Source organism: Eptesicus fuscus, chromosome 8 (genome assembly GCF_027574615.1).
Source record: "Eptesicus fuscus isolate TK198812 chromosome 8, DD_ASM_mEF_20220401, whole genome shotgun sequence".
NCBI classification, from domain to species: Eukaryota; Metazoa; Chordata; class Mammalia; order Chiroptera; family Vespertilionidae; genus Eptesicus; species Eptesicus fuscus.
The window spans coordinates 80,607,232-80,621,708 of record NC_072480.1 but is presented as its reverse complement, the minus strand read 5'-3'; the positions used below and the strand labels follow the sequence as shown (position 1 = coordinate 80,621,708).

Here is a 14,477-nt window from a genome sequence, read left to right as displayed (position 1 = left end):
TTTCTCAATTGTCTGACAATTCACATGATATAAATATTACATTATCTGCCTGGCCAGTTTTTTAATCTATATTGTTTGCCAAAAGTAGTTTCCTAGAAATTGGTAGCAGAAAATCTTTCCACATGGAAGATTACTATGAAAATTATTACAAGACTAAAGAAAGAAAAGCTATATGTTATCAAGTTAATATTTCTAATTTCAGATATCACTAAAATAAAAAGATACCTGGGTTCTTGTATAGCTTGGGGTTTAATTAAAAATTATTTTAAACCACAAACATTTTTTGGATTGGAATTTTCCAAACAGCACCTAAATTTTGTATTTGAAAATACCCTTGTTATATAATCAGTAGCAACATGTTTCTCAGTTTATCTTCAAACATAATTTCAATAGAAAGTAAATTTTTAGAAATTCCTTAGTATTCATGTTGTATGTTTTTCAGAGAGTTGAATTTTTCAAGTTAATCCCTCAATACCTTGAACTATATATTGTTGTGGATAAAAATATGGTAGGTCCTTTTAATATATTATTATTTTAAAATTACTTAACATTTGTCTTTTAATTGATTTCAATGATATAATAACAATTTAAAACTAATTTTTGATGTTCATTTTGCTTTTAGAACAATTGATAAATTCTTTAAATTATAAATAAGCCAAATTTTTGTTAATTAATTTATTTTGTATATATCATCACTAATTGCATTTGTAAAGTGAAGCATCTTTTCATTTTCTAAATCTTGTTTGTTATTTTTCCTTTGTTCAAAGGGACTACATTCTCAATGAAAGTATAGATTAGAATATCCCCAAACCCACATGCAATAATATTTAATTGCCTAAGTCTAATTGGTAGGGTAGTCTGCTGAAAACATATGGCACCTCTTCCAAGCAAAGGAAGAAAACAAGTTATCGGTTTTGTTCTCAATTCTTAGTGAATGAAATGACAGAAAAACAAATGAACAAAATTTTCATAATGAGGATTCACAACTATACTTCAGATCTTGCATGGGTTTAAGTTTTGAATTTATACAACATGGGTGGTTAGGGGATTCTAAGCTATACGGCTGCATTTGTCCTAGATAGGTAAGATCTGAAGGCACCTGATGGAAGCAAATGGTATTTCTCCCCAGTGGAATACAACTTTAAATTGGATTCCCACAGATTAATAACAGCCATGTATTATCTCAAAATCCATAAAAAAATTAGCCACAGTGAACAGGGTTAGCAAAATAAAACAAAAAAAGATTTAGATACACAAAACCTTCAGATATTAATATTTTAAGACATAGGTTATAAAAAAAATATTTTCCCTAAAAGAAAGTTGGTTGATTCTCAAAGAAGTAAATATGAAGCAGGGAAGTGTAGACATAATTGTTGGCAGAGGTAACAAAATTTGAAGTGCAGTGGCTCACTAAAGAGTTGGAGAGCTTTTTATTATAGCTAACTCAACCCAATACAAAGCCAATACATATGCTAAAATCATATTCCTGTAAAATTACAAAGCAATTAGAAGTTGGTAATCAGAATTTTAAGCATAACAAACAAAAGGAAGGCAATAAAGGAAAACAAACATTATGCACTAAGCATTTGTTTAATAAATATGGAACAAAATTTAAAGCTAAGGTTAAGATAAAAGATTTCAACTCAAATATTTTATTAGACATAGAGAGAATAAATACTGCAATTAAAAACAAAAGCTAAAGATTAATGAAAAGCAAGACAAATGACAGTCTTTTATCTTTTGTTAATGGCTGAATAGTATTCTTTTTATATATGTACCACATCATTTTTATCCAATCATCTATTGAGGACATTTCAGTTGTTTTCATGTCTTGGCCACCATGAATAATGCTGCAACGAAAATAGGGGTACATATATCTTTATGAATAAACTAGAGGCCTGGTGCACAAAATTTGTGCATGGTGGAGGAGGGGGTCCCTCAGCCCGGCCTGCACCCTCTCCAATCCAGGACCCCTTGGGGGATGTCTGACTGCCTCTCACAATCTGGCACTGCTGGCTTCTGACTGCTCGCCTGCCTGACTGCCTGATTGCCCCTAACCATATATGCATGCCTGCTTGATTGCCCCTAAGTGCTCCCTTGCTGGCCTGATCGCCCCTAACTGCCTCTGCCTCGCCCCACACCTGGGACCAAGGATTCCCTCCTCCAGCCAGTCTCAGGCACTCAGGACCCAGGCTTCCCTCCCTCTGGCCAGCCGCAGGCACCCAGGACCCAGCGGGCTTTGCCCAGGCCGGCTGTAGCCACAGGGGACCGTGGGCGGGTGGCTTTGCCTGGGTTACAGCCTCAGGTGCTGGCGCCTGGGACTTTGGGGCGGGTGGCTTGTCCCTCTCCCGGGCCACAGGCGCTGGCACCCGGGACCGCGGGGTGTGCAGCTTGTCCTTCTCCTGGGCCGCAGGCGCAGGTCCTGGTGCCCGGGACTGTGGGGCGGGAAGCTTGTTCCTCTCCTGGGCTGCAGGCACAGGTGCAGGTCCTGGTGCCCAGGACCATGGGGCGGGAGGCTTGTCCCTCTCCTGGCCTGCAGGCACAGGCACAGCCACTGGCACCCAGGACCACAGGGCAGGTGGCTTGTCCCTGTCCCCAGCCACAGCCTGGGTGGTTCCCATTCCTCTCTCGCAAGCTCATTTGTGCCTGGCTGGTCCCCATTCCTCTCTCCCCAGTGTTGAGTGTCTGAGCCATTGTGGCGTTATGGCATGAGGGCGTGATGACCATTTGCATATTAGCTCTTAATTATATAGGATGTTTTGAAAATTTTCAGTATGTACCCAGAAGACGGGTTGCTGGGTCATATGGTGACTCTATTTTTTCTTTTTTCTTTTTATAAACTTACCGAGGTGATGTTGGTTAATAAGATTATATGGGGTTAAAGTGTACATTTCTATGATCCTAGATCTATATATTGCATAGTGTGCCCCTCACCCAAAGTCAAATTATCTTCTGTCTCCATATATTTGACTCCCTTTACCCTTAATACCCTCCCCACTTCTTTCCCTCTGGTAACCACCATACTGTTGTCTATCTATGTCTATGCTTTTTTTGTTTGTTGTGCTTATTGGTTCATTTGTTGTTTTCAGTTATATATCCCACATCTTACTCTTAATTTTTTGAGGAACCTCCATACTATTTTCCATGGAGGCTGTACTAGTTTACATTCCCAGCAGTAGTGAATAAGGATTCCTTTGTCCCCACAACCTCTCTTACACTGTTGCTTGTTTTGTTGCTAATAGGCATTCTAAGAGGTGTGACGTGGTATTCATTATAGTTTTGGTTTGCATTTCCCTAATAGCTAGTGAAATTGAGCATCTTTTCATATATCTCTTGGCCATTTGTATGCCTTCTTGGGAGGAGAGTCCATTCAGGTCCTCTGCCCATTTTAAAATTGGATTATTTGTTTGGTGTTACGTTATATGAGTTCTTTACATATTTTGGGTATTCATGCCTTGTCAGTGCTGTTGTTTGCAAATATCTTCTCCCAATTAGTAGTTTGCCTTTTTGTTGGCAGTTTCTTTTGCTTTGCAGAAGATTTTTAGTTTGATACAGTCTTATTCATTTATGAAATTCCACATTTAAAAAAGTTATGATTCAGTTTCATAAATAATAAAGGACACAAGTTAAATGCATGAAACATTGCTTAAAGTCATGTTATTAAGAGTCTCATGCTCTATTGACTGAGCTAGCCTGGCAAGCACTTCATAGAACTGAAACCTATATAATTTTATTAAATAAGATTACCCCAGTTAATTTAGTGAAAAATTTATAACTTTAGAACTATCATTAAAGTTTTCAAAAAATAACAGTATCACAAAAGACAGAAAAACAAAATCACTTATTGTGTTTTTATTTATTGCATAAATGATATCATTTTTATAAATCATTACTTATACATCATTATTTATTTCTTAGATTACAATTGGAATGTAGTTCTATCATTAATTTAGAATATAGTACATTGTATATATAAAGGGTATGTGATATATTAATGGCATTCATTAGTTTTTAAAAGTAATTTATGTTTTACAGTTTGATTACATGGGCTCTGATATAAAGGCTGTAACAGAGAAGGTTATTCAGATATTTGGACTTGTTAACACTGTAAGTTTTTAAAAATTATTTTGTTTATATATTTTATAAAAGTATCTGTAATATGTATTGATGTGTTTGGTATTTGGTTGTGCTGTTGAACAGTTTTCCATGATCAACATACCAAATTAAATGTCTTGAATATGTTTTTATAAAAGTTCAATGTAATGTTTAAATTTATTTAAAATTTTTTATTTATCTTCTCTTTTTAGATGTTTACTCAGTTAAAACTGACTGTTGTAATATCTTCCATAGAAATCTGGTCAAATAAAAACAAAATTTCTACTTTTGGAAATCCTTATGCAATATTATACAGATTTTTACAATGGAAATCTAAACATGTCTTCCATCCTGCATACTTACTTGCGTGAGTATAGTATTCCGTATTTGTACAGTATTATAGAAAAAATGCAAAATGATTTCATATGTTAATTATGAAAAATAATCATCTATTTAATATATATCCTAATATATAAAAACCCTGGGTTGTAATGATCCATAATGACCAAGACTTGACCAACCGGAAGTAAGTCCTGCAGTCAGTGCTGGGGGAGCACAGTTAGGGACAAGATTAGGTCAGCAGGGGAGGGCCGTTGGGGGCGAGATTAGGCAGCAGGGGTGGGCAGTTGGGGGCAACCAGGCCATCAGGGCAGGGCAGTTGGGGGCGAGATCAGGCTGGCAGGGGAGGGCAGTTAGGGGTGATCAGGAAGGCAGGCAGAGGGAGTTAGGGGCGGGCGATCAGGCAGGAAGGCAGAGGGGTTAGGGGCAATCGGGAAGGCAGGCAGATGAGCAGTTAGGAGCCAGCAGTCTCAGATTGCAAGAGGGATGTCTGACCCCTGTGGGATCGGGCCTAAACCGGCAGTCGGACAACCCCAAAGAGTCCCCGATTGGAGAGGGTGCAGGCTGGGCTGAGGGAACCCCCTCTGTGCATGAATTTCATGCACCAGGTCACTAGTCCTCTCTAATAAAATGGTAATATGCAAATTAACCATCACTCCACTACATAAGCCACGCCCACCAGCCAATCATGGAGAGTATGCAAATTAACCCCATCCAAGATGGCTACAGCCACAGAGAGCAAGGTTTACCAGGTAACAGAGCAAGCCAAGCTTTCCATAGCCATTGCAGGCCTAAGCCTCCACTGAAGCTACGAAGTTTCAATTATAGAAGGTAAACAAATTCAAACAAATTGCAGCAGAATGGAGCTTGAGAGAGCAGGCCAGGGTTGCCGGCGGCAACAGGGGAAGCAAAGCTTTCTGCACACCCTGGCTGGGCTCACCCACTTAAGGCAACAAAGTTTCAATTGTAGAAGGTGAATTAACTGCCATAGAAATGGCTGCCGCCCTGGAGGGAGCAACAGGCTTGGCTCCGCTCCAGGCTATAAAGTTTCAATTGTAGAAGGAAAATAAATTCCAGATACCAGGGCCTCTGCTTGGGTCGCCAGGGGGCATGGGTGGCCGGCCTACAAACCACCACAGGCCCCTCGCCCAGGCCGCCCCATGCCCCAAGGGAACCCCACCCTGATCCGGGACACCCTTCAGGGCAAACCAGCTGGCCCCCACTCGTGCACCAGGCCTCTATCCTATCTAATAAAAGAGTAATATACAGATTGATCATCACTGCAACACACAATATAGCTGCCTCCTTGTGGTCAAAGATCCTGCCCCCATGTGGACACAAGATGGCCACTACAAGATGGCCAGCAGGAGAGGGCAGTTGGGAGGCACCCGGCCTGCAAGGGAGGGCAGTTGAGAGGGACCAGGCTTGCAAGGGAGGGCAGTTGGAGGTGATCAACCCTGCAGGAGAGGGCAGTTAGGGGTGACCAGGCTGGCAGAGGAGGGAAGTTGGGGGCAAACAGGCTGGCAGGGGAGCAGTTAAGCATCAACCAGGCTGGCAGCGGAGTGGTTAGGGGGTGATCAGGCTGGCAGGCAGAAGCAGTCAGGGGCAATCAGGAAGGCAGGCAGGCAAGCAGTTGGGAGCCAGCAGTCCTGGATTGTGAAGGGATGTCCGACTGCCCGTTTAGGCCCGATCCCACCAGGGCAGTCGGACATCCCTCCAGGAGTCCCAGATTGGAGAGGGTACAGGCTGGGCTGAGGGACAACCCCCCACCGTGCATGAATTTCGTGCACCAGGCTTCTAGTATTCTATAAATTTGGTGAACATGATTGGGATGGGGGAAAACTGTAAATTAAAGTCCTTGTCCTCAATGAGCTAATGTGAAGCAAGACTTAAAAATTTCTAACTGACATAAAATAACCTAATAAAAGTGAAGTTACATAAAAGCATTGAAATAATTAAAGGAGATTAATTATGTGATACATTTTCTTTAATGTTGCTTGGCTTATAAACTTTTACTACCTATTATATAATCTCTATATTGTGTCTCTCATCTGATTAATTTTTATGTTTTTATTTTCTAATAACATAAATATATTGAATTGCTTTCCTATCTAGAATCTTATGTGCAGAAAAAATTATTCATTTTTTTGTAAATAAGTGAATAAGGAGGTCACAGAAAATTGAATTTTCAGGGCTGTCAATGTTGAGGGAACCAGAATAATAAATATAAACCATTAGTGCAAATGCATTTGCCATAATTGTTAGGGTTTATCCTTATTATACTTCTAAGTGTTAATCAAACACAAAATTTGCATATATATACTGACATATTCTTAACATTGTAGGTATGAAAAAATATGTGTTTAAATTAGGTTAATTCAGAGTAGCCTGGTCCTTAGGACATAGTAATTGTTCACTAATGTTTGTTGTTATGAAAATTTATCACCAATAATACCACTCTTAAATGCAATTGTGAGGAAATTCTTATTTTTAGCTTCAAGAAACAAATTAGTTTTAAAGGAGCCGTACTTCCTGGAAAAATATGTTTTGAGAATGAGGACGCAGGAGTTGCTCTGGTATGTAATTATTATCCAGTTTGTTCTCATTATTTTCATGTTTAAAAATTTCCTAAATATTTTAAAGGATGAATAAATATATTACATAGTTTACTCATTCTTTAATAGTATTTTATATTACTAATTTTGGAACATAATTAAACTATATATAATTGCTTCTTAAAATAGAACAACTAAAAATTGAACTTATCATAATATATTGCAAGTCAACATTTAATTGTTTTGAATAGTGGTATGCTTGCATCAATATTATTATTTATACTAATAAAAGGGCAATATGCTAATTAGACCAGGAGACCTTACAGTAGACCTTCCGGACGTCCTTCCAGACAAAGCCATGGGGGTGGGGCTGAGGCAGAGGCAGTTAGGGGCAATCAAGCCAGGAGGGAAGGGCAGTTCGGGGCTAGCAGGCCTGCAGGGGGGGGGGGCAGTTGGGGGCAATTAGGCCAGCAAGGAGGGGCAGTTGGGGGCAAGAAGGCCGGCAGACAGAGTGGTTAGGGGCAGTCCTGTGGGATCGGGCCTAAACTGGCAGTTGAACATCCCTTGAGAGGTTCCAGATTGGAGAGGGCACAGGCCGGGCTGAGGGACATCCCCTCCCCCGTGCACGAATTTTGTGCACTGGGCCACTAGTATATTCAATAATGTTAATTATTGAACATATCAAATTTTCTTTCAAAATTAAGAATTTGTGTACATTCATTTGCTTTTTTTATTAAATGACATTTTTTTCTATTTTATGCTTTTATTACTGCGTTCAAGTCTTTGTTTTGGAGGAGCAGACTTGTAGGAAAAAATAGCTATCAAATATTCATAATTCACTGTTTTCTGAGGAAAGTGAGAATGAGCTCTAATTCCAGTGTTATATTCCATTTGTCACAAGTTATTTAAAAACTAGGAAAGGGAACTAACTTGAGAATGCCTCAGAAAAAGATGTGTGCACTGTTATGTTCATATTGAGCAATTTGTGCAGTTGGTTAAACTTTTAGTAGCAACTACAATGAAGCAAATTGCCATTGACAGATTAAAAAGATTTAAAATCACTTCTGGTATGTACTTGTTATAGCATTATGTAAGTTTAAGGTCCACAATGTGATGATATGATATATGTATATATGGGAAATTATTGCCACAATAAGGTTAACACAGTGGTCGGCAAACTGCGGCTCGCGAGCCACATGCGGCTCTTTGGCCCCTTGAGTGTGGCTCTTCCACAAAATACCATGGCCTGGGCGAGTCTGTTTTGAAAAAGTGGCGTTAGAAGAAGTTTAAGTTTAAGAAATTTGGCTCTCAAAAGAAATTTCAATCGTTGGCTCTGTGGACTAATGAGTTTGCCAACCACTGGGTTAACACATCCGTCATCTCATATAGTTACTATTTGTGTGTGTGTGTGTGTGTGTGTGTGTGTGTGTGTGTGTGTTTGTGTGTGTGTTGAGAATCTTTAAATCTATTCTTAGAAATTTTCAAATATATACTACAGTGTTGTTAATTCTCATTACTATGCTGTACATTGTATCCCCAGAAACTAGATGTTGTACACTTTGACTACTTTTACTCATTCCCACCTCATAGTACCCACTCTTGACAACCACCAATCCATTCTTTGCTTCAAGATTTATCCATGAAATTCATGCAAGGGCCTTGGCCCCCACCCCCGCCTGCCCGCCGCCATGGCCAGGGTCCTCTGCTGCCTCTGTCATGGCCTCTGCCTGCTGAGGCTTTGTCTGGAAGGAAGGACGTCTGGAAGGATGTTCAGTTTAATTAGTATATTACACTTTTATTATTATAGATACAGATATATCACAATTTTTTTATTCACTCATGCATTGATGGATATTTAGATTATTTCCATATCTTGGCTATTGTGAATAATTTGCATTGAATATGGGCTACAGATATCTCTTTGAGATAGTGACTTCATTTTCTTCAGATGTAGGATTCCCCCCCAAATGTATACACACACATTGAATAATTATAAAGGCAGAGTTTATTAAAATACATTTCATTTTCAAAAGTGCATATATATTTTTGGGGACACCCTCTATATACCAACTAGTGGAACTGCTGATCCATATGATAGTTCTATTTTTAATAGTTTTAGGAACCAGCATGCTTTTCTATACTGGTTATACCAATTTATATTTCCAAAAACAGGAAACAGGCTTCCATTTTCTTCACATCGTTTCCAATACTTGTTATCTCTTGTATTTTTGATAATAGCCATTCTAACACGTGTGGTGATATTTCTTGTGGCTTTGACTTGTATTTCCCTGATGTTTATCGATGTTAAGCACCTTTCAATGTATCTGGTGGCCGTTTAAAATCTTCTTTGGAGAAATGTTTATTCAGGTTCTATGACCATTTCTTAATCAGATTACTTGTTTTTTGTTGGTGAATTGTATATGAGTTCCTGTATTTTGGATATTAACTCCTTATCAAAGATATAATTTGCACACTTTCTCACATTCTGTAGGTAACCTTTTCATTTTGTTGATCGTTCTTTTGTTGTGTAGAACCTTTTAATTAATGTAGTTCCACTTGTTTATTTTTGCTTTTGTTTGTGGTTTTGGTATTATATCCTTAAAATAAATGGCAAGACCAATGTCAAGGAGATTTTTTTTTTTATAAATTTTTTTAAAAAATATATATTTTATTGATTTTTTACAGAGAGGAAGGGAGAGGGATAGAGAGTTAGAAACATCGATGAGAGAGAAACATCGATCAGCTGCCTCCTGCACACCCCCCACTGGGGATGTGCCTGCAATCAAGGTACATGCCCTTGACCGGAATCGAACCTGGGACCCCTCAGTCTGCAGACCAACGCTCCATCCACTGAACCAAACCGGTTTTGGCAAGGAGATTTTTAAATATCATTTCTTTTTAAAGTTTTATGATTTCACTTCTTATATGTATATTTAATGTATAATTTTTATTGTTGATAATATTACAGATGTCTCCCATTTACCCCTCTTTACCCCATCCTCCCAGCCCCTACTCACCCACCAAGGTCTTTGCATAGAAGTATATAAGTTCTTTGGTTTAATTCTTCTCATTCCCCTAACCCCACATCAAGAGAGAGGAAGGGGCAGGAATAGAGAGATAGAAACATCGATGGAAGAGAAACATCATTGATTGACTACAAACTGCATGCCCCCTATTTGGATTGAGCCTGCAATCTGGGCATGTGCTCTGTAGGTCTTGTTTTTGTGGCTCTGTGGTATTATAATGATGCCAAAGCATTGTTGTATAATATGAATTATTGGGCCTGTAACTTGGGACCCCAACTTATAAATATTATTTAAATCAAGGGGCTTGTAGATACACAGATAGCAAAAGGGACATTGGTATCTGTGCCAGAGCATGACTAGCAAAATCAAAACCCAAATTAGGCATGGCTGGATTGAAAACTGTCCAACAGACTGAAGTTTTTCCTTAGGTGAGGAGAAGTGTTCTGTTGTAAATAGGTTTTAAATCATATGACCAAATTTAGCTGTAAGTTGATAATAGGTTGACAGGTTGTTTGCCATTTAAAACATCTGTGCTTGAGGTCGGGGCTCCAGAATTAGGATACAGATAGTGGTATGGGCCCTTGGACTCAGTTTTGGTTTGTTTGGTAACAGGAAAGCAGGTGAAGTCTTTGGTTGTAAGATTTTCTTTTTTACTTTTTTTAAACCAAAGCTGAACCTACATTGGCCCATCAAAGGCACTCAAAGTCTAATTTACCTTAGGGTTGAATCTTGGTATACATTCTATGGGTCTGGAATATATATATGGTATCATACAGAACATTTTCACTGTGCTCTGCTTATTAATTTCTCCCCTCCTCACAAGCAACCACAAATCTTTTCATTGTCTCCATAATTTTGTTTTTCTGAGAATGACATATAGTTGGAATTATACAGTGTGCAGCCTTTCCAGATTGGATTCTTTTACTTAGTAATATGCATTTGAAGTTCCTCTATTTCTTTTCATTACCTGGTAACTCATTTCTTTTTAGTGCTGAATAATATTCCATTGTCTGAAATGTGCCATAGCTTATGTATTTGTTCACCTGCTCAAGGATATCATGGTTGCTTGCAAGTTCTGGCAATTATGAATACAATATGCTATAAATGGCTGTATGCAGAAACTGGAAATAAAACAAAGGAGAACAACAATACCTACTGAAGGTGTATTAATTATTGATTGCTATATAACTGATTATACCAAAACTTAGCAAATAAAAATGTAGTTCTGTGGGGTAGGATTCTAGGAGCAGCTTAGTGAGCAAAATCAAGGTGCCAGTTAGACCTGTAGCAATCTCAGGATTCAACACAGAATTTGTTTCCAAGCTCAGTCACGTGGCTATTGGAAGACCCCATAAAATCTTTTCCAAGTTCACTTATGTGGACCTCTTATTAGGCTGACTTCTTAGCATAATAGCTAGGTGGCTTTCCCCTGAGTGAGGAGAATGAGACAAAATTCAAGAAGTCAGTCTTTTTCTAACCTATCTTGGAAATCATGACCCATCACTTCTGCTATATTCAGTTAACTAGAAGTATTCAAGGACATGAATAGCAGAAGGCAGAAATCATTGAGACCTATTTCAGAGGCTGCCTTCTACAAAGAAAAATGTACAATTGATTTTTAAAATACTAGAGGCCCAGCCCACGATTAAATCGTGTGGGTAGGGTCCCTAGGCCTAGCCTCCTGAAATCAGGGCCATCTTCTGCCTTTTCGCCAGTCTCCAGGCCAAATGCTGCCTCTGCCATTGAGCTGTCAGGCCATTGGGATCATCAGCTCATCCTCAACTGCTCCAGGGCTCAGGCCTTTGGGAAAGCGGGCCCTGGAGACTTCACCTCCATGCGTGGGTGCTGGACCGGCCACTGATGGAACGCACTGACTGCACGGGGCCGCTCACGTGGGCGCCGCCTCCGCCACTGCTGCTGGGGCTTGAGGCGCTGATGGAGGCTGCGGGGCGTGCCTGCGACCAACCTGCTCCGGTGTGAGCAGCCTCAAGTGGGCAGCGTGTTCCATCAGTGGCTGGGCCAGTGAACGCACATGGAGGTGAAGTTGTCAGCACCTGCTTTCCCACAGGCCTGAGCCCTGGAGCAGCCGGGGATGAGCTGGTGATCCCAATGGCCTGATAGCCAGCCCGGTCCTCCCACCACCACCCTGATTCCCCCGTTCACCATCGCTGATCCATTGGAGCCTGCGGGCCTCCAAGAGGTCAGCAGTCAGCAGTTCATCAGTCCCCAGTCCCACCCCGCCCCTGCTCACGGATGGGAGGGAGGGACCAAGAAGTGGTCAATGCCACCTCATGACAACCGGTCATTTGGTCGTTCTGGTCACTAGGGACACTGGCCATATATATATATATATATATATATATATATATATATATATATATGAATTTTGTTTAAAGTAATTCAGAGATGCAATGTACAATGTGGTGTTTAAGACTCCAAGATAGCTGCTGTTGTCTTTAAGTAATAGTATTTTGAAATTAAACTTTTGTGTTTGTTTATCTATGTTTAACTAATCTATCATCCAAATGCTTATATAACTAATTTCATCTACATAGGTATCTTGGATGCATTGATACCTTTTAAAAATTAATTTCACGTCAAAACCGGTTTGGCTCAATGGATAGAGCGTCGGCCTGCGGACTGAAAGGTCCCGGGGTTCGATTCCGGTCAAGGGCATGTATCTTGGTTGCAGGCACATCCCCAGTAGGGGGCGTGCAGGAGGCAGCTGATCGATGTCTCTCTCTCATCAGTGTTTCTAGCTCTCTATCCCTCTCCCTTCCTCTCTGTAAAAAATCAATAAAATATATTTAAAAAAATAAAATAAAAATTAATTTCACTTACTAATTTTTGATTATAGTAAGTATTGTGTGTGTTTTTAAAATAACAATAGAATTCTTAGCTGAATTATTTTCTTTTCTTTCCCTTATATTTAGCAGGTAGAGGGGTCATCTTTGGAATCATATGCTGTCAGTATCGTGCAGTTGCTTAGCATTCATATGGGATTGAGTTTTGACAATACTGATACCTGCTATTGTTCAGGAGATGTTTGCACAATGTCACCAGAAGCAATGTAAGATAATTTTCTTTATGAAATACACACATTCCTTTAAAGAAATTGTTTGGTTAGGAGTTCTTACATTTCCATTAACCAAACTAAAGTAATTGACAATTACAGAACTATATCCAACAACTATATATATATATATATATATATATATATATATATATATATATATTTAAGTACTGACGGAAATACACCAAAATGACTCAACACTTCCCAAACCCTTCATACCTGGGTAAACTCTCTTCTTCCTTCTTACCTTCTAGAGTCTGACATATATATATATTTTCTTTTTTCTGGCCTGCTTGAAAGCTCCTTCTAGGAACAAGCCAGATGAATTGTGTGATATCAGTGATTCTGCATAAAATTAAATGCTTTTATATTTTCACTAGAGGCCCGGTGCATGAAATTCGTGCACGGAGGGGGGTTGTCCCTCAGCCCAGCCTGTACCCTCTCCAATCTGGGACCCCTCAAGATGTCCGACTGCCCGTTTAGGCCCGATCCCTGGGATCGGGCCTAAACGGGCAGTTGGACATCCCTCTCACAATCCAGGACTGCTGGCTCCCAACTGCTTGCCTGCCTGCCTTCCTGATTGCCCCTAACTGCTTCTGCCTGCCAGCCTGATCACCCCCTAACCACTCTGCTGCCAGCCTGTTTGCCCCCAACTTCCCTCTTCTGCCGGCCTGGTCACCCCTAACTGCCCTCTCCTGCAGGGTTGATCACCTCCAACTGCCCTCCCTTGCAGGCCAGGTGCCTCCCAACTGCCCTCTCCTGCTGGCCATCTTGTGGTGGCCATCCTGTGTCCACATGGGGGCAGGATCTTTGACCACATGGGGGCAGCTATATTGTGTGTTGCAGTGATGATCAATCTGCATATTACTCTTTTATTAGATAGGATTTAAACTGGCATTGTACAATATAAGGATGTGCAATTCAGGTTAATTACATTTTATTTATCTTGAAATACATTAAATTGTAGATGAATAACACCATGACCCATTGAGAAAGAGAGACTTTGAAGCAAGGAGAAAAAGCTTTTAATTTTAGTATTACTAATAATACTTTTCTCTTGCTTTATAAACAAGGGGAGTTGCATTTCCATTTTGCATTTGTTTCCACAAATTGTGTAGCCAGTCCTGATTGTTTTACATCATCATCAAGAATTGATATGATCAGTATGTTTAATTTTAATCATTTTAGTAGGTAGATAATATTATCTCATATGGGCTTTAATCTGCTTTTTCCTATGAGCTAATAATGTGAACATAGTTTTATGCTTAATAGCTTTGTATATCTTCTTTGATAAAGAGTTTATTCAAATCTTTTTTTCCAATTTTTAAAAACAAAATATTTTGTGCTCTTATTGAGTTGTAAGAATTGTTCATATATTTTGCATATCAG

The 14,477-nt window shown here is 39.6% G+C and overlaps 1 protein-coding gene across 4 annotated transcripts in view; it reads left to right on the top strand.

Moving 5' to 3' along the window:
• Positions 1-14,477, top strand: part of LOC103290324 (disintegrin and metalloproteinase domain-containing protein 5-like) — an 81,438-nt gene that overhangs the window by 10,077 nt on the left and 56,884 nt on the right. For 3 of the 4 annotated variants that reach the window (XR_003619369.2, XM_028152480.2, XM_028152479.2), the window contains exons 7-11: positions 443-508; positions 4,036-4,107; positions 4,308-4,462; positions 6,929-7,010; positions 12,949-13,085. Coding sequence is in view for 3 of the 4 variants with exons in the window: in XM_028152480.2 (XP_028008281.2) it covers positions 443-508; positions 4,036-4,107; positions 4,308-4,462; positions 6,929-7,010; positions 12,949-13,085 (512 nt within the window). In the remaining variant the exon portion in view is untranslated. The remainder of the gene's footprint in view (positions 1-442; positions 509-4,035; positions 4,108-4,307; positions 4,463-6,928; positions 7,011-12,948; positions 13,086-14,477) is intronic. The other variant, XM_028152481.2, reaches the window with a different exon arrangement.